Source organism: Phyllobates terribilis, unplaced genomic scaffold, assembly GCF_046119375.1.
Source record: "Phyllobates terribilis strain yellow unplaced genomic scaffold, ASM4611937v1 Scaffold_9__5_contigs__length_417890890, whole genome shotgun sequence".
Lineage (NCBI taxonomy): Eukaryota > Metazoa > Chordata > Amphibia > Anura > Dendrobatidae > Phyllobates > Phyllobates terribilis.
Window position 1 is genome coordinate 53,543,091 of NW_027362769.1, and position 21,192 is coordinate 53,564,282.

The following is a 21,192-nucleotide window of genomic DNA, read 5'->3' on the forward strand; positions in this document are numbered from 1 at the left end:
GGAGGTTTCCACGTCTAGCCCCTACCTTTCAGAAACCTGTCAATTCTCCCGCTACTCCCCAGGCGCACTCACCCGAGCCTATGCAGGTCGACCAGACCAAGATGGTCAAAACCCGTCAAGAGTTACGCCGTGCCGAGGGGAGCTGCTTCTACTGTGGCAGTAAGGAGAACCGGATCCGTTCCTGCCCGGAGAGGTCGGGAAACGCCTGTGTCTAGGATCGCTCAGAGAGGTTGTCCTAGACAAGAGTAAACCCTCTCCATCTCTGTTGCTGTCGGTCTCTATCATCTGCGGGGAGAACCGTTATTTTGAACTAGCCCAACTTGACTCTGGAGCTGCCGGAAATCTCATTTCTCAGTCTCTGGTAGAGAAATACCGCATTCCCACCAAACCTCTAGCTGTACCCTTATCTGTCGCTGCCGTGGATGGGGGCCTCTTACCACATCCCATCCAACTCATCACCGAATCCATAACCCTGCAGGTGGGAATGCTGCACTCTGAGAGCATCTTCTTTCATGTTCTGCCTGGACTCTCTCATGCCCTCTTACTAGGCCTACCTTGGCTTCAGAGACATGCACCCGTGCTTGATTGGCAGACCGGAGAAGTCCTTCGCTGGGGACAGGACTGCCATAAGACTTGTTTAGTTCCCGTCCATCCTGTCCGTCCTTCTCCTACTCCAGCCAATCTACCTGGTCTTCCGGCTCCTTATTGGTCGTATGCGGACGTCTTTAATAAAAAGGAGGCAGAGACATTACCCCCTCATAGACCATACGACTGCCCAATCGACCTGATGCCCGGCGCTACTCCTCCCCGTGGGCGCATTTACCCTTTGTCCGCTGCTGAGACCCGATCCATGTCAGAATATATTGAGGAGAATCTGGCCCGGGGGTTCATCCGGAAATCTACTTCCCCGGCGGGAGCAGGCTTCTTCTTCGTCAAAAAGAAGGACGGCTCACTCCGTCCCTGTATAGACTATAGAGGCCTTAACCAGATCACGGTGAAGAATAAATACCCCCTTCCGCTCATTACGGAATTATTTGACTGTCTGAGGGGGGCTAGAATCTTCACCAAGCTGGACCTCCGTGGGGCGTATAACCTGGTCCGTATCCGTCAGGGGGATGAATGGAAGACGGCATTCAACACCCTGGACGGCCACTATGAATACCTGGTAATGCCCTTCGGTCTCTGTAACGCTCCTGCCGTCTTTCAAGAGTTGGTCAATGACATCTTCCGGGACCTTCTCTACTCCTGCGTAGTGGTGTACCTGGACGACATCTTGGTCTTCTCTCCGGATCTCCCAACACACCGGAGGGATGTTCGTCAGGTTCTGCTCAGGCTCAGGCAGAACCACCTCTACGCTAAATATGAGAAGTGCCTCTTTGAGCAGACCTCGCTTCCGTTTTTGGGCTACATAATTTCTCAGACCGGCCTACGAATGGATCCTGAGAAACTGTCTGTCATCGAGAAGTGGCCTCGACCAGAGGGGTTGAAGGCTATTCAGCGGTTCCTGGGCTTCGCCAACTACTACCGCCTCTTCATACCGCACTTCTCTTCCCAGACTGCCCCTATCTCTGCGCTCACCCGTAAGGGCACTAATCCCAGAGAATGGTCGCCCGAAGCAGAGGAAGCCTTTCTTTCCTTAAAACAGGCTTTCTCTTCCGCCCCGGTGCTGCATCGCCCGGACGGCAACAAGTAATTCTTCCTGGAAGTTGACGCCTCCTCCTCTGGAGCCGGAGCGGTACTTACCCAAAAATCGTCTTCCGGGAGAATGGTAACTTGCGGCTTCTTCTCCAAACTCTTCTCCTCTTCTGAGCGCAACTATTCTATAGGAGACCGAGAGTTATTGGCCATTAAGCTGGCATTGGAGGAGTGGCGTTACCTGCTCGAGGGGGCTCTTCACCCGGTAATAATTTACACGGACCACAAGAACTTGGCTTACCTCCAGAGTGCCCAGAGACTTAACCCGCGCCAAGCCCGGTGGTCCTTGTTTTTTGCTCGCTTTCATTTTGTTCTTCATTTTCGCCCGGCTGACAAAAACATCAAAGCTGATGCCTTGTCCCGATCCTTCCTGGTGTCTGATCTTGAGGAGGAACCTAAACACATCATCGATCCCGCCAGAGTAATGCAGGTGGCCCCCGTGAGTCTAAATCGTCTCCCTCCCGGTAAGACGTTTGTAACGGTACCTGATCGGGAGAAGATCCTACACTGGGGTCACTCGTCTAAGCTTGCTGGCCACGCCGGTCAGAAAAAGACCCTCCAGCTTATCACCCGGCACTACTGGTGGCCTACCCTGCACAAGGACGTAATAGATTTTGTTTCTGCCTGTGTGTACTGCGCCCGCAACAAGGTTCCGAGACACCTGCCAGCCGGTCGCCTCCTTCTTCTTCCAGTACCTGCTGCCCCCTGGCAGCATATAGCTATGGACTTCATAACAGATCTCCCTGTCTCTGCCGGTAGTACGGTCATTTGGGTGGTCGCTGACCGCTTTTCCAAAATGGCTCATTTCATTCCCCTGCCAGGCCTCCCGTCTGCACCCGAGCTGGCTAAAGACTTTATCCGCCACATCTTCCGTCTCCATGGCCTGCCCCTCCACATCGTGTCGGATCGTGGGGTCCAGTTCACCTCACGCTTCTGAAGAGCCACATGCAAGCTGCTAGACGTCACCCTGGACTTCTCCGCATACCACCCACAGTCCAATGGTCAAGTGGAGCGGATCAATCAGATCCTGACCAGTTACCTCCGGCACTTCGTTAATGCCCACCATTCAGACTGGGTGGATCTCCTGCCATGGGCCGAATTCTCTTACAATAATCACGAGAGCGAATCTTCCTCCAAATCCCCGTTTTTTGTAGTCTTCGGTCAGCATCCTCGGATCCCATTTCCCGTCTCCACCTCGGTGGACAATCCGGCTGCGGAATCTCTCGTTAGCAAATTTTTCTCCATTTGGGAGAGTACCCGATCCGCACGCCTTCAGTCGTCCGAGCGGATGAAAAAACACGCTGACAAAAAACGCCTGGATCCTCCACAATTCCGTCCTGGAGATAAAGTCTGGCTCTCGTCCAAGTATGTCCGGCTCAAGATTCCTTCCTACAAGTTAGGGCCTCGGTTCATCGGCCCACTGGAAGTTATCAAACAAATCAACCCAGTGGCCTATAAATTGAAACTCCCGGCCAACTTGCGGATCCCTAACTCCTTCCATGTATCTCTCCTCAAACCCGTGGTACTTAACTCTTTTTCCAATTCTACAGGTACGCCTCCTGCTCCGGTTTCCGCTGAAAACGAGTTTGAGGTAGAGAACATTCTGGCCACCAAAAGGGTAAGAGGAAAAACCTTTTTTCTGGTAGATTGGAAGGGGTTTGGTCCTGAGGAGAGAACTTGGGAGCCCCGGTAGAACATCCATGCCCCTCTCATCCTTGATAAATTTCTGTCTGGCCTAAAAAAGGGGGGGCCTAAAGGGGGGGGGGGTACTGTAGCGTCGGCGTCCCTGCCTCCTGCTAGGCAGGGACGCTGTTCCCCTCACCTCTCCGTGCCCGGCGTCCTCCTCCCGCTCTGCTGGCAGCGCGCGCTGCTTCCCGGCCACTGTGCTTAGGGCGCGCGCGCTCCCCCTCTCTTAAAGGGGCCGTGCGCGCCGTCCTAAGGAGTCCCCGGCCAGTGGCCGGAGGACCTCACCATATATAAGGCACCTCCTCCAAAATGGAGGTGCCCGAGCAATGTTGTTGCAAAGCCTTCACTCTGCTTCAGCCCTCAGGTCCCGTTACCAGTTACCTGCCAGTCACCTGCCAGATTCCTGCCTGTTACCTGCCAGATTCCTGCTTGATACCTGCCTGATATCCGTTTACCTGCTTGCAAGCCTGCGGTCCGACGGTCTGCCTTCCGACACCTGTCAGTCTGTCTATGGACCAGCCTGCCCGCTCACCTGGGAGCTCTCATCTGCTACCTGCCTGCTAGCCTACCTGGAGGCTCCGCTGTCACTTGCCGTGACCACCTGCCTGTCCAGAGACTCTTGCCTGCTCACCTGGGAGCGCTCACCTGCTACCTGCCTGCTAGCCTACCTGGAGGCTCTGCCGTCACTTGCCGTGACCACCTGCCTGTCCAGAGACTCTTGCCTGCTCACCTGGGAGCGCTCACCTGCTACCTGTCTGCTAGCCTACCTGGAGGCTCTGCCGTCACTTGCCGTGACCACCTGCCCGTCCAGAGACTCTTGCCCGCTCACCTGGGAGCGCTCACCTGCTACCTGCCTGCTAGCCTACCTGGAGGCTCTGCCGTCACTTGCTGTGACCACCTGCCTGTCCAAAGACTCTCGCCCGCTCACCTGGGAGCGCTCACCAGCCACCTGCCTGCTGTCCTTCTACCCAGAGACTGTCCCTGTCACTTGCCGTGAGTACCCGTCCTTCTATTCAGAGACTGTCCCTGTCACTTGCCGTGACTACCAGCCCTTCTACCCAGAGACTGTCCCTGTCACTTGCCGTGACTACCTGCCCTTCTACCCAGAGACTGTCCCTGTCACTAGCCGTGACTACCTGCCCGTCTTCCCCGGGAGCCACCCGCTTCCTTACAAGGACCGCCCCCTTGTATAGTTGCTCAGAGGTTCCGCCTCCCAGACCCGTTACACACAGTGATACATTGCCCTCTCTCAGAATCAGATATGCTTACTCATAATGGCCATTCAAGACCCTAAGGTGAAAACCAAAATACATAAAGCAATATAATTTAAATTGACATACAAAGAGCACAACATACTGATGACCTACCACCACCACATCGGTGGGGGACCCAAACACCCACCGCTCAGCTGATATTTGCTCAGGCAGTTACTGAACTTAAATACTCTCATTGGAGCGGCAAAGAACAACTCCATTCAATATATAGAGGTTTATGTTGGTTACTGCATAAAATCTTCTATTCTTTTGATAGGAGTTGTTGTGCCGTACCCAGCAGTGTCCACTACACAATGAATGGAACTAAGCTTTGCAGCTTCGTTCATTATTTACATTCAGCCATCACAGGAGCTTAAAACAGCTGATTGGCTGGGATGTTGAGTCTTGGACCCCTATTGATGACGTGTCTTAAAAATAGGGTGTCATAGGGAAAAATTTAAATCCATAAGACATCCCCGGAGAGGGGACATAATACCCTCTCATTGAACATATGGGATTAGTTATAGCCGGCGAAAAGAGAGAAAGACCTAACACTTCAACCTCCATTGAAGTAGGATTCCTGTCATGCGTTTGGGTTCGAACCCTTGAGCCTTGGCTTTGTGGTCGATTTCTCTGTCTGCCAAGCCACAACAGATACACCGTTTCTCCATGAGTTTCATTTCTGTTATCCTTGTTTCAGTCTTTTTAGGGTAATAGGTGTTTTCATTTACTCATTTGTCTGCCCTATCACCTTTAGGGTGTGGCTTTATATATTTTCCCCCTGCTGGTATTTCCTGCTGGTGATAGTTTCATTCATATGTCCAGCCATACTGTTGCAGTTTAAGCCTGGCACTGAAAGAACAGCTAGGGGTTATCTTTGTTTATTTTCTTTACCCTGCACCTATCTTCTGTTTCTTTTTGGGAAGTAGGCGACATATTCTCTAACAGTACGTACTTAATCCTTTATTTTGAATTTTGTTGTTTGTTTTACTCACTCTGGGATCTCTTTCTATTTCAGCACACTTTCCCTTCTGTAGGTAATTTGCACTCTGCTCTGCCCCACGGTTCTTTAGGAGGAATGTGACGCGCTCGACAGCCTTTCAGGCAACATAGATCCAAGTTGCCATTGTCTAGTATGTGGTTAGCGATATCTCAGCTCACGCAGGAACTACTAGGGACTGTGGGGTCAGGATCGCTCATCTGTACAGGAACCGGAAGGGTCAGGTGCAGCTTTTAGTATGTTACCTATATTCTAGAGTGAGTTCCTACACTATCATAACAACTCCACATTGAACATATGAGATTAATTATAGCGAGAGAAGAGAGAAAACCAATTATAACTAGGGAAGTGAGAGAGCTGACACTTCAACCTCCACTGAAGTAGGGACATCCTGCAGTGAACATTTCACATCAGCATCATTTTTGAAAGATTTTTTTTTTTTTTGTTAAGAAGTTAAAAAGGTTAAAAGTTTATCAGCAATTTCTCATTTTTCAAACAAAATTTGCTAAACAAAGATTCTCCAGAGATTCTCAATGGGGTTGAGGTCAGGGGAGCATGGGTGCCACACCATAAGTTTGTCCCCTTTTATGCCCATAGCAGCCCCGTCTCATGCTGCACATAACACATCTGCATCTCTGGCTGCTATGGGCATAAAATCTTGCAGGAACTGCTGACACACTCCAGCCACATGAGGTCTGGCATTGTCCAGCATTAGGAGGAACCCAGGGCCAACCGCACCAGCATATGGTCTCACAAGGGTTCTGAGGTTCTCACCTCGGTACCTAATGGCAGTCAGGCTACCTCTGGCGAGCACATGGAGGGCTGTGCGGCCCTCCAAAGAAATGCCACCCCACACCATTACTGACCCACTGCCAAACTGGTCATGCTGAAGGATGTTGCAGGCAGCAGATTGCTCTCCACGGCGTCTCCTGACTCTGTCACGTCTTTCACATGTGCTCAGTGTGAACCTGCTTTCATCTGTAAAGAGCACAGGGTGCCAGTGGCAACTTTGCCAATCCTGGTGTCCTGTGGCAAATGCCAAGCGTCCTGCACGGTGTTGGGCTGTGAGCACAACCCCCATCTGTGGGCATCGGACCCTCATACCACCCTCATGGAGTCGGTTTCTAACCGTTTGTGCAGACACATGCACATTTGTGGCCTGCTGGAGGTCATTTTGCAGGACTCTGGCAGTGCACCTCCTGTTCCTCCTTGCACAAAGGCGGAGGTAGCGGTCCTGCTGCTGGGTTGTTGCCCTCCTACGGCCCCCTCCCCATCTCCTGGTGTACTGGCCTGTCTCCTGGTAGCGCCTCCAGCCTCTGGACACTACGCTGGCAGACACAACAAACCTTCTTGCCACAGCTCGCATTGATGTACCATCCTGGATGAGCTGCACTACCTGAGCAACTTCTGTGGGTTGTAGAGTCTGTCTCATGCTACCACGAGTGTAAAAGCACAACCAACATTCAAAAGTGACCAAAACATCAGCCAGAAAGCATTGGTACTGAGATGTGGTCTGTGGTCCCCACTCCTTTATTGAGGGTGTCTTGATAATTGCCAATAATTTCCATCTATTGTCTATTCCATTTGCACAACAGCATGTGAAATTGATTGTCAATCAGTGTTGCTTCCTAAGTGGACAGTTTGGTTTCACAGAAATTTTATTTACTTGGAGTTATATTCTGTTGTATAAGTGTTCCCTTTATTTTTTTGAGCAGTGTATATATGCATACACACATATTATATATATATATATATATATATATATATATATATATATATATATTCCATGTGTTGTAATCAGAGATGTATATACTATATGCTCACTGTGAGTTCCCCATTAACCGGTCTATTAGAGGAAGTCAATTGCGTAATTGTCCTGACAATTGGAGGTAGTGGAGTTGAGTCCCCTGACATACTGGTGGTAGCAGTGGGATCTGTGTGATCCCCATCCCCAGCTGTTATCCTTGACAATAGGTCATCAATATGTTGCTCCCAGACACCCCTTGAATGATCCAAGTCATATAGAATGACATTTCCATTTATTGCTTAAATTAGTTTTTCTTACTTTTTAAAAAGACAAATGCTCTGTAACAGATGAGTATTCAAGCTCTTGTACAATCATTACCTTGCCTTCCTCATACTTCTTTGGAATATCTAAGAGGAATAATATAGTCCTTAGGTCGTCAGAGGTGATGTTTTCATAAACCTGAAAAAGCATTCGCCTGAAGTGGTAAAAAAACAGAATTTATAATTACATAAACTTACTATACGTTACATAAGGAAATAAACTAAAAACAAAATGATAAAATGTTAAAATCACCAGATTAATAATATGAGAATTACAGACTCTCAATTCTGTTGGAAGGCTCTAAAATAAAACAACAAACAGCTTAACAGCATCCAACAAACCTTTTATGAACTATGTTTATCAGTGCCTGAAGTATCTGACTTTTTATCATTACCTCTGCACCTCTCATGGATAAATATGTCTCACATGATTCTGGTTAAAAGGAAGAGCAACGTTGGTATACAGGTGCATCTCACTAAATTAGAATATCATCAAAAAGTTAATTTATTTCAGTTCTTCAAAGTGAAACTCATATTATATAGAGTCATTACAGACAGAGTGATCTATTTCAAGTGTTTATTTCTGTTAATGTTGATGATTATGGCTTACAGCCAATGAAAACACAAAAGTCATTATCTCAGTAAACTAGAATAATTAACAAAAAAACCCTGCAAAGGCTTCTTACGTGTTTTAAAAGGTCCCTTAGTCTGTTTCAGAAGGCTCCACAATCATGGGGAAGACTGCTGACTTGACAGATGTCCAGAAGGCAGTCATTGACACTAAGTAAATGCAAAGTAAATTTTGCATTTCGTTTTGAAATCAAGGTCCCAGAGTCTGGAGGAAGAGTGGAAAGGCCACAATACAATCTGCTTGAGGTCCAGTGTGAAGTTTCCACAATCAGTGATGGTTTGGGGAGCCATGTCATCTGCTGGTGTAGGGCCACTGTGTTTTTTCCAGACCAAAGTCAGCGCAGCCGTCTACCAGGAAATTTTAGAGCACTTCATGCTTCCCTCTGCCGACAAGCTTTTTGGAGATGGAAATTTTATTCTCCAGCAGGACTTGGCACCTGTCCACACTGCCAAAAGTACCAATACCTGGTTTACAAACAACAGTATCACTGTGCTTGATTGGCCAGCAAACTATGGGGTATTGTCAAGAGGAAGATGAGAAACACCATACCCAACAATGCAGACGAGAGGAAGGCTGCTATCAAAGCAACCTGGGCTTCCATAACACCTCAGCAGTGCCACAGGCTGATTGCCTCCATGCCACGCCGCATTGATGCAGTAATTGATGCAAAAGGAGCCCGATCAAGTATTGAGTGCATTTACTGAACATATATTTCAGTATACCAACATTTCAGATTTTAAAAACATTTCTCAAGCTATTGTTATAAAGTATTCTAATTTACTGAGATGACTTTTGTGTTTTCATTGGCTGTAAGCCATAATCATTAACAGAAATAAACACATGAAATAGATCACTCTGTTTGTAATGACTCTATATGAGTTTAACTTTTTGTATTGAAGAACTGAAATTAACTTTTTGATGATATTCTAATTTTGTGAGATTCACCTGTACTTCCTAACTACAACATTTACTGGTATCATACTTGCATTGCACAATATGATCAGGTAAGTACACTACTGTTTACCTGCACACACTGATCTTTTTAATTTACAATTTACACTATGAAGCACCATTCTCTTTTATTTTTCTAATACATTTAAGGTTTGAACACCTGTATATATCCTTAATGGGGTTGTCCGAAATCAATAAAAAATTGATGTGGTGTGACAAATGGCATGAAATAGAAGCATTATTTACCTGCTAAATACCAAGCTGCTACATTGAACCCAAGGTCTTTGTTTTTTTGTTTCTACATACGTGACAGCTACAGCCAATTACTGACCTCAGCAATCGATTGGCTGCAGTCAGGCTTGGCTGCAAGTAGTTGCCAGGTGCCACTCATAGGCAGTCCCCGGTACCGCAGCAGCTGACCCCAGGGATCAGGTACGCAGACTTGGCAAGGACAGATTAAGGCTCTGTTAAGACTAGTAGGTTCTGGTTCCACTGCAGAACGGTTACTGACACAGACTCGGTTCAGAATACTAGGTTCAGGATCCACTGGTAGAACGGTTACTGACACAGAGACTCAGACAGGGCTGATCCAGAGACTGTTAGACAATCCAGATACACGGAGTACTCGGTTAGCCACACGTTTAAACACACGGGTCTCTGATACTGATGGAATGGCCACAAACAGACCGGGGGACGAGGTTCAGGAACTGGCCGCACTAGGACCACTTACTACGGGTTCAGGACTGGCATTACAAGGACCAGGAATTACGGGTTCAGGACTGGCCACACAGGACCAGGGACTTCAGACTCAGGACCTCACAACTCACTAGTAGACCACCACACTACCTAATGTATCTATGTTGATTGGCACCTCCCTGTTGGGTGGGTGCCTTTTAAACAAGATGCCTCTCAACTAATGGCTGGGAGCCATCTTGCAGGTACACAATTATACCAAATGCCTCCCAGCTGTGAACTGGGAGGCATTTTACTATGTGTGTATGTGGCGCCCCTGAGGGTTCAGTCGCCACAGAGGTACTGCATCTCACCCAGAGGTGTGGTATCTCACTTTCAGGTAAGGAAGGAGTACTGCCCGGGACCCTAACACCTGCATCCAACACTACACTACTCCAGACCAGCTGGAGGGGCAAGATGCATCACGCTTCCCCGCTGAGCCCTGTCCCTGGCTGGAGTGGGGGGAACCAAAGTAGGGGGAACCATGTTGTGGGTGTGGGTGGAGGAAAAGTTCAGGGGAGCACTTGTTAGGAGTAGTATAAAGAGGGAAGCCATCTTGGGTGTGTAGCCAGTCAGTCAGAGGAGGACAATGAGAGGAGCAGGAGCTCTGTAGGAGCTCTGCTCAGGAGGAGGGCCTAGAGAGAGGTCCAAGACAGACTGAGGAGGAGAGGAGCAGGAGAAGGGCTCCAGGAACGTGGAAGGGACCCCAGGGGTACGGGTAGTGCTGGAGGCCACCCGTACGCCCGAATCTGCCAGGAGGTGGAGGGGTCAGGTCGCACAGAGGGGACCGGTCCCTAAAACTAGCAGAGTTCTTTAAGCCTCAACTAGGAAACCGGAGGCTGCAGTATTTCAGGTACTGCAGCCACAATCCACATCTGTCTCACCAAGAAGGTGGCCATAGAGGACCCAAGGGACAAAGAAGACGTCGCACGACAAGGTCCGCCGTCACTGGATTGGGACACTAGGTGTGAGGTGCAGGGAGACGGCCAGAAGGAACACACAGAAGTGGGTCCCGCTATGTACTCCGAAGGTACCTGAGGGTTGGCTGAACCCCTCCCTGAGTAAGCACAGGACGACGTGAGAAGATATCTTGGCCCTGGTCTGGTAACTGGGAGTCTGAAAATCGTGAGTAAAACCCTGAAGACTGCACCCCACCGTCTCTGTCAGTTATTGCTGCTGCGCCATCAATCCCTGCACTACACTGCACCCCGCGTGCTACTTCATAACAACAACATCTACACTGCCCTGGAGCTAAGCTCTACCTGTGGAGAGCTAAACCAACTCTGCTGCATTTACACAAGCTCCAGAGGACCTGCTTCGCAGTGGCGGCTCCCTTTAGCCGCATACCACAGGTGGTGTCACGAACTGTATATTAGAACTATAAATCCCCTGTAAATAATATTCCCCTTTGGATTGACCGCCCTGGGTCACAGACCAGTTCACCGCCACTGTGACATCTCCCCTAGCAACGACCGGCCCGGCACCAAGTACCCCACGGCCCAGGGGACACATCATGTACACTGCCCCTTTAAGAGCAGAGGTGAGAGAACTAGGCGCACCACCGGGAACTGCAGCACAAACTACACCAGAAGACAAGTAGCACGCCGGGGAACACGCCACGCGGCCGGGGCGGTGAGTATGCCGTTATCTATGCATGCAGGGAGAAGGGGAGGAATGCAGGGGCGTCGGCAAACAGCATTACAGGTGTCATTCAAAAGTAAAACTTAACCCGCAAAAGAAAATCCCCCATACGTCTATGTAGACTGAAAAAAGAGTTAGGGCTCTTAGAAGAAGGGGAGGAAAAAACGAAAACACTGAAATGGAAATTGTCTGTGTCGGGAGGGAGTTAATTGAGCAGTGAAACTTTAATATTTCAATAGGAAACTAATAACATGCAGATATATATTGCAATTTCAGAATGAGGAAGCAATTTTTACAAAAATACCTTATTAGCATAGTAAAAAGTTTTTGTCAAAAATGTGTGTGAATGTTTAGTATAAAATCACTTTAAAATAAGCATTCCTTGGGGTAGGAGTATCCATAAATCTCGTATTTTAGGGACAACTCATTAAATGTAAAAGAAGTATGCTCCATAAAATTGAAAGGTGCTGTCCGTCCTTAGGATACAAGTCTGCTTTCACTCTATGTGACTGCAGACTTGTGAATCCTCACATCTCGCGCACTGTGAGTCGGAATGTGGCCGGGAGTATGCATATCACATCCTTGCAGCTGCATGACCACCATTCCCGGTGCTGACACCGGAGCATCCTCACAGTGCGTGTGGTGTGAGGGTTCACAAGTCTGCAGGTGACCTAATTGACAATTCAATGAAAACATTAAAAACTTACCTATACAAAGATACTGTACTCTTTTCTTTTAAGGCTTCTTGGACACGCCACTTGCTAGTTTCCAGCACTTTTAGCAAACTGTGCTGACCTATGATATAAAGCAGTTCAGCCAGAAAGTCATACTTGTCATCTTCAAATAGACCTTTCTTTTGGAGCTCAGTAAAAAGTTCTAGACTTGATTTTATTGCTAAGAGTCTCTTGGGAGGAATCAAATCCGAGCAAAGGAATTTCAAAGATTCCAAATCCTCTTGGCTGAGTTCATTATCAATTGAAATAAGCGTGCTGTGAAAATCCATTGGTCAGAACGCAGTCGGCAACAAACGTGCCTTCCTTTCCTAAAATGGGATTAAAAAAACAGAATCTGGTAAACTATAAATAACAATCTGCTCTATTTGGCATCCATAGACCGCCAAGAAGTTAATATGCATGGGAGTCATTTAGCTTTTGGTGTGAATTACAGGCCAGAATCTGCATGCAATGCACAACATGTCAACATATATGAAATCTATGAAAATTCACTTTCCTGGCGTATCTAATTCTGAGTTGTAGTTCTCCCCATGTAACACAAAGAAGGCTAAAATAGGAATTAGCGTTGTTAAGTAGGAGACTTGGCTTATGAAATATTGACAAAATAAATTTCCCTAAATTTGATTATCTTTGACTGTGAGGAATCAATAGACACTTAAAATGAATCAGTCGCCAGGCTTTTGCAATTTAAACTGAGAGCAGAATGATGTAGAGACAGAAATACTGATTCCAACAATATGTAACTTGCGTCACTGACTTCAATTATGATGAGCACCACTCTATCTATCTATCTTGATTGATTAATAGATAGATAGATAGCTCTAAATCATATCTGCCTTTAATGTTAGAGTATATAACTGGACTGTGTAGTATATAACACATTTATTCATTGTTCTGAGGCACATTTGCTGAAATTTTCATCACTCATAGGCAACACAAGAGCCAGCAGTTGTCACAAACTGCTTGTGTTCCGGCATATCTCAGTAACAATCAGCTGACAGGGCAGAAGGAGCTGTGTGCTGAAGATAACCAACAGCTGACATAGCTCAGGCACTGTGCTGAGGACTGACCAAAGCTGCTAATGCACTGACAAACAGCACACCAGGCGCACGCGCACACTGTTTAGGTTCCCCCCCCACACTTAGAAGGCGTTTTCAGTATCTGGGGAACTGAATACGGATTTACCCTGACAATGAGCAAATTGTCTGGTTCAGAAACAGCATAGGGGGACATCTTCTAGAAGGTTTTTGAAATACTTTCTTTCTGATTTAATTTATAAGGTATATTCAAAAGCTTATTAAAATTGCTTGCAATACATTATTATTACATAAAAATTAAAACAACAGTTACGCTTTAAAAAGGATACAATTTTTGAAAAACATTATTGCAAGACAGGCTGATAATGGTGGTAACGTAATCCTGATGACTAAAGACCATTATATTTCGGAAGCCTTTAGACAACTATTAAACACTACCATCTATCAGCTTGTCTCGCAAATTGGGGTTATGTGCCTATGGGGCAGTGTGACCTGGGGTCATGTGGTGCACTTTTTGCTGTGACGGTGGGTTGCACACGGCGCTGCACCCTTTAGGCCAGTTGCTCTCTGAGAGGGTCACCTTGACGTGGTAGTGGGCGTCATACAGAACCTCATGTCCAGTTTTATAAATGTTTGCATAGCGGCATTAGATTAGTGTATGATTTTTAATGTGCGGTCCATGTCTCTTTTTTTCTACGGTTCTGGCTTGTCTCACAAGAATCTACAAACAAGTATCCAAACCAATTACGATCCTTTCTACATAAGCATTTAAAGTTAGGTACAATTAAAAAAAAAAGAAAGCAGAACAATAATTTCCCATATACCCTTGTGAACCAAACTGGTATTTCCTGCTTAAAATACATAAGACAACTACAGGACCAACTGGTCAGCCTATAATATCAGGCATAGATTCAATCACTGAGCATGCTACCATATTTACAGTAGATTGGCTACTTGCACCTTTGCTGAGAGACGTACCTTCCTATTTAAAGGACACAAACACATTTTTACATGATCTACAAGAAACCAAATGGCAAGAAGGCTACAATTTGACATCAATAGCTATATAGGGTCTATACACTAAGTATTCCACAAAATAGAGGTATTGATTCAATAAGATTAATGATATAGAGGATATCCAGCTCAAAAGAGATTAAAAAATTCCAGACTTTATGGAAGTGCATTAAAATAGGGATACAATCAGAAAACATGCACCTACGGTGCTACCTGCTGATCACTGCATATTTTTTATGTTATCATATTTTAACGCACTTCAGTAAAGTCTGGAATTTTTTACTACATCTTGATCTGAACCTCCTCTATATCCTTAACCGTTTGATGTCCATGACAGTGGCTATGGACCAGGCTGTGTAGGACATATTGCTGTCTTGGTAAGCTGGCTTTTTCTCTTTTGTTACTATTAATTCATTAAGACAGCTTTTATATATGACTATGAAAAATTTAAAATATTTTATTTGTGAGAAACTAGATTTCGTATTAACTCATAATGTGCCTTTAAATTTACGGACAGGTGATTTTTTTTTTACATAAAAATGGTACCACGATGGGGACTCCCGTCGCTAGTACCTTTGCAAATTTATATTTAGCCATGTTTGAAGAGAAATACATTTATTCTAGATTAAACTCTTTCTTACCATTTCTCACCTCTTACCGGGGGAACAGGAGTGAGATGAGTATGTTGTTTTTTTGTTTTTCTACATACATGTAGGGGATGTTTGAATGTATGTAGGAGGCTATGCGGGGGCTCAAACCATATATAGTGGGACATGTGGGGGTGCATACTGCGTAAAGGAAATTATGTGGGGGTTCCCATAAGGAGCTATGTGAGGGCTCATATTGTATATAGAGAGGCTCTATGGGGGCTCACACTGTATATAGCGAGGCTATGTAGTTGCTCATTCTGTATATAGGAGGCTATGTGGGGGCTCATACTGTATATAGGAGGCTATGTTGGAGCTCATACTATATATGGGAATCTATGTGGGGGCTCAAATTGTACATTGGTGGCTATGTGAGGGCTCACATTGTATACAGGAGGCTATGTCGGGGCTCATACTGTATGTAGGAGGCTATGTTGGGTCTCATACTGTATATAAGGGGCTATGTGGGGGCTCATACTGTATGTAGGAGGTTATGTATCGATCATACTGTATACAGACGGCTATGTTGGGGTACATACTATATATAGGGAGCTATGTGAGGACTCATATTGTACTGTATATTGAGAGGCAATGTGGGGGCTCACACTGTACATAGGAGACTATGTAGGAGCTCATACAATATATAGTGGGACATGTGGGAGTTCATACTGTATTTAGGGGGATATGTGGGGGCTCAAACCACATTTAGGAGGCTATGTGGGGGTTATACTGTATATAGGGGACTATGTGGGGGCGCATACTGTGTAAAGGAAATTATGTGGGGTTGATACTATATATAGGGAGCTATGTGAGGGCGCATATTGTATATAGAGAGGCTATGTGGGGGCACACACTGTATATAGAGAGGCTATGTAGTTGCTCATTCTGTATATGGGAAGCTATGTGGGGGCTCATACTGTATATAGAGAAGATATGTGGAGGCTCATACTGTCCGTTGGTGGTTATGTGGGGGCTCACATTGTATACAGGAGGCAATGTGGGGGCTCATACTGTATTTAGGTTATGTGGGGGCTCATACTGTATATATATATGTTTATATATATATATATATATATATATATATATATGAGGCTATGTTGGGTCTCATACTGTATACAGAGGGCTATGTGGGGGCTCATACTGTACAAAGGAGGTTATGTGGGGATGATACTGTATATAGGGAGCTATGTGAGGGCTCATATTGAATATAGAGGTACTACGTATATAGGAGGCTATGTGAGGTCTCATACTGTATACAGGGGGCTCACATTTTATATAAAGAGGCTATGTAGGGCCTCATACTGTATATAGGAGACTATGTGGGAGCTCATACTGTATACAGGGGGTTATGCGAGGGCTCACATTGTATATAGAGAGGCTATGGGGGGGCTCACACTCTATATAGGATGCTATGTGGAGGTTCATAATTTATATAAAAAGGCTATGTGGGGGCTCATGCTGTATATAGAGGTGCTATGTGGGAGTTCACACTATATATAGCAGGCTATGTGTAGGCTCATACTGTATTTCAGAGGCTATGTGGGGGCTCTTACTGCATACAGGGGGCTATATGAGGGCTCACACTGTATATAGAGAGGCTATGTGGGGGCTCATTCTGTATGTAGGAGGTTATGTATCGATCATACTGTATATAGAGGGCTATGTTGGGGTTCATACTCTATATAGGGAGCTATGTGAGGACTCATATTGTACTGTATATTGAGAGGCAATGCGGGGGCTCACACTGTACATAGGAGGCTATGTAGGAGCTCATACAATATATAGTGGGACATGTGGGAGTTCATACTGTATTTAGGGGGATATGTGGGGGCTCAAACCACATTTAGGAGGCTATGTGGGGGTTATACTGTATATAGGGGTCTATGTGGGGGCGCATACTGTGTAAAGGAAATTATGTGGGGTTCATACTATATATAGGGAGCTACAGTGCCTACAAGTAGTATTCAACCCCCTGCAGATTTAGCTGGTTGACACATGCGGAATTAACTTGGCATTGTGACATTTGTACTGTAGATCAGCCTGGAAGTGGGAAATGCACTGCAGCAAATTTATTTATTTATTTTTTTTTTTTAAACGTTAAAAGTTAATTCAGAGTGTCATTTATTATTCAACCCCTCAAACCACAAGAATTCTGTTTGGTCCCCCTAAAGTATTAAGAAGTAGTTCAGGCACCAAGAATAATGAGCTTCACATGTGTGGATTAAAGATCTCTTTTGCCAGCCTTTTCTGACTATTTAAGACCCTCCCCAAACTTGTGAACAGCACTCAGACATGGTCAACATGGGAAAGACAAAGGAGCATTCCAAGGCCATCAGAGACAAGATCGTGGAGGGTCACAAGGCTGGCAAGGGGTACAAAACCCTTTACAAGGAGTTGGGCCTACCTGTCTCCACTGTTGGGAGCATCATCCGTAAGTGGAAGGCTTATGGAACTACTGTTAGCCTTCCACGGCCAGGACAGCCTTTGAAAGTGTCCTCCCGTGCCGAGGCCAGGCTTGTCCGAAGAGTCAAGGCTAACCCAAGGACAACAAGGAAGGAGCTCCGGGAAGATCTCATGGCAGTGGGGACATTGGTTTCAGTCAATACCATAAGTAACGTTACTCCACCGCAATGGTCTCCGTTCCAGACGAGCCCGTAAGGTACCTTTTCTTTCAAAGCGTCATGTCAAGGCTCGTCTACAGTTTGCTCATGATCACTTGGAGGACTCTGAGACAGACTGGTTCAAGGTTCTATGGTCTGATGAGACCAAGATCGAGATCTTTGGTGCCAACCACACACGTGACGTTTGGAGACTGGATGGCACTGCATATGACCCCAAGAATACCATCCCTACAGTCATGCATGGTGGTGGCAGCATCATGCTGTGGGGCTGTTTCTCTGCCAAGGGGCCTGGCCATCTGGTCCGCATCCATGGGAAGATGGATAGCACGGCCTACCTGGAGATTTTGGCCAAGAACCTCTGCTCCTCCATCAAGGATCTTAAGATGGGTCGTAATTTCATCTTCCAACAAGACAACGACCCAAAGCACACAGCCAAGAAAACCAAGGCCTGGTTCAAGAGGGAAAAAGTCAAGGTGTTGGAGTGGCCTAGTCAGTCTCCTGACCTTAACCCAATTGAAAACTTGTGGAAGGAGCTCAAGAATAAAGTCCACATGAGACACCCAAAGAACCTAGATAACTTGGAGAAGATCTGCATGGAGGAGTGGGCCAAGATAACTCCAGGTCTTATAAAAGACGATTATTAGCTGTAATTGCAAACAAGGGTTATTCCACAAAATATTAAACATAGGGGTTGTATAATAATTGACCCACACTTTTATGTTTAAAATTTAATAAAATTCAAGTGAGCAACATAACTTTTTGGTTTGTAAGATTTATGCTTCTGTTCATAAAACCTACTCTCGTTTGCAGTTTGAAGGCTCTAACTTATTTGCATCTTATCAAACCAGCTAAATCTGCAGGGGGTTGAATACTACTTGTAGGCACTGTATGTGAGGGCGTGTATTGCATATAGAGAGGCTATGTGGGGGCTCACACTGTATATAGAGAGGCTATGCAGTTGCTCATTTTGTATATGGGAAGCTATGTGGGGGCTCACACTGTATATAGAGAGGCTATGTGGGGTCTCATACTGTATATAGGGGGCTACGTGGGAATGCATACTGTATATAGGGGCTATGTGAGGGCTTACTCTGTATATAGAAGTCTATATGGGAGCTCATACTGTATAAAGGAGGCTATGCGATGGCTCACTTTGTATACAGAGAGGCTATGTGAGGGCTCATAATGTATATAGGAAGGCTATGTGGGGGCTCATACTGTATATAGGGGATATGTGGGGGCTCATACTGTATATAAAGGTGCTATGTGGGGGGCTCACTCTGTATACAATGGACTATGTGGAGTCTCCTACTATATATAGCAGGCTATGTGTAGGCTCATATTGTATGTCAGAGGCTATGTGGGGGCTCTTACTGTATACAGGGGGCTATGTGGGGGCTCATACTGTATATAGAGTGGCTATGTGGGGGCTCATACTGTACATTGGTGACTATGTGAGGGCTCACATTGTATAGAGGAGGGTATGTGGGGGCTCATACTGTATTTACATTATGTGGAGGCTCATACCGTATATAGGAGGCTATGTGGGGTCTCATACTGTATACATGGGGGGCTCATACTGTATTTTGGAGGTTATGTGGGGGCTCATACTGTATTTCAGAGGCTATGTGGGGGCTCTTACTGCATACAGGGGGCTATATGGGGGCTTACACTGTATATAGAGAGGCTATGTGGGGTCTCATACTGTATATAGGGGGCTACGTGGGAATACATACTGTATATAGGGGCTATGTGAGGGCTTACACTGTATATAGGAGTCTATGTGGGAGCTCATACTGTATACAGGAGGCTATGTGAGGGCTCACTTTGTATACAGAGAGGCTATGTGAGGGCTCATAATGTATATAGGAAGGCTATGTGGGGTCTCATACTGTATACAGGGGGGGCTCATACTGTATTTCGGAGGTTATGTGGGGGCTCATATTGTATATAGGGGGCTATGTGGAGGCTCAAAGAGTATACCGAGGGGGTTCATACTGTAACGTACAGCAAATAATGATGAATTGAAGGGTAGTAAATTATGTATTGAGACTACGGATGTGGGACAACAAATGATGATGAATTGGAGGTGGGGGGCAGCAAATACTGATAAATTGAGGATGGGAGAGAGCAGTTGATAATGAATAGAGTGTGGAGGTGGGAGAGAGAGGACATGACATAATGAATTGGGGCAGAGGGGGGCATGTGAATATAATGATTCGGGAGAGCGAGGGGTACAGAGTGGGGGGCATTGAGGATGCAGAAGTGTGACTGGTAATGAATTGGAGGAAAGAGTACAGGTGCTAATTAATTAAAGGAGTTGTCCACTACTTTTTAAAATTGCCCCAATGTATTTACCCTGTGACTATACGTCTTTTTGTAATTACCTTTGGTAGTCTTTATTGCCTGTGAGGGGAGCTATCACTGGCTGCTCACAGGCATCACGTGACCCCCGGCTGCAGCCTGCTCTTTCTTCCGCTGATGTCACGACAAGTGAGGCATGAGATCAGTGACGCGGTCCCCGCGGTGGATGCTGGGCTGTGGGTGGGGTTACCCGGCGTGTCACCCCCAACATCCATCACGCGCTTTCCCTCTCCTCATTCATTGGGAAAGCGCGTGGTGGATGCTGGGTGTGACGCGTGGGGTAACCTTGCCCACAGCCCAGCATCCACCGCGGGGACCGTGTCACTGATGTCACGCCTCACTTGACGTGACATCAGCGGAAGAAAGAGCCGGCTGCTGCAGGGGGTCAGGTGATGCCTGTGAGCGGCCAGTGATAGCGCCGCTCACAGGCAATAAAGACTACCAAAGGTAATAACAAAAAGACTTATAGTCACAGGGTAAATACATTGGGACAATTTTAAAAAGTAGTGGACACCTTACTTAACATATTTATTGGGTGGGGAAAGTGGCTATTAGTTAGTGGGGGGCACAGTGGTGGATTACAATTCATATTTGGAATGGTGGGTTGCATAATAAGTAATGATATATTAATGGTGGGTGCACATCTGTATTCAAGTGTGTAGTGTAGAATGTAGCACCGGCGTCTCTGCCTCCTGCCGGGCAGAGACGCCTCTCCCCTCACTGCCGCGGTCCCGGTCTGGTGTCTTCCTACTCCCCTGCTGCTGCTGTGGCGCGCACCGCACTCAGCTTCCCGGGCACTGTGCTTAGGGCGCGCACGCGCGCTCCCTCCCTCTTAAAGGGGCCGCACGAGCCGTCCTAAAGAGTCCCCGGCCAATGGCTGGAGGACTTCTCCTATATAAGGCACCTCCTCCAAAATGGAGGTGCCTTTGCAAGGTTGTTGTTTGTGTGCTAACACTTTCCTCAGCCCTCAGGTCCCGCTGCCTGTCAGTCCTGCCAGCCAGTCTGTCTGTCAGTCCAGTCCGCTAGCCTGTCTAACAGTTCTGCCTGCCAGTCTGTCTAACAGCTGTGCCAGCCAGCCTGCTTACGCGGAGCACCTGCCAGTTTGCCAGTCATACCCGT

At 46.5% G+C, this 21,192-nt stretch overlaps 1 protein-coding gene across 1 annotated transcript in view; it reads right to left on the bottom strand.

Annotated features, from left to right (window-relative positions):
- CASP10 (caspase 10) overlaps positions 1–21,192 on the bottom strand; it is an 82,763-nt gene that overhangs the window by 51,193 nt on the left and 10,378 nt on the right. Inside the window, exons 2-3 of the mRNA XM_073646492.1 lie at positions 12,364–12,698; positions 7,760–7,856 (exon numbers count right to left, since the gene is read on the bottom strand). Coding sequence (XP_073502593.1) covers positions 7,760–7,856; positions 12,364–12,659 — 393 coding nt within the window. The 5' untranslated portion in view covers positions 12,660–12,698. The remainder of the gene's footprint in view (positions 1–7,759; positions 7,857–12,363; positions 12,699–21,192) is intronic.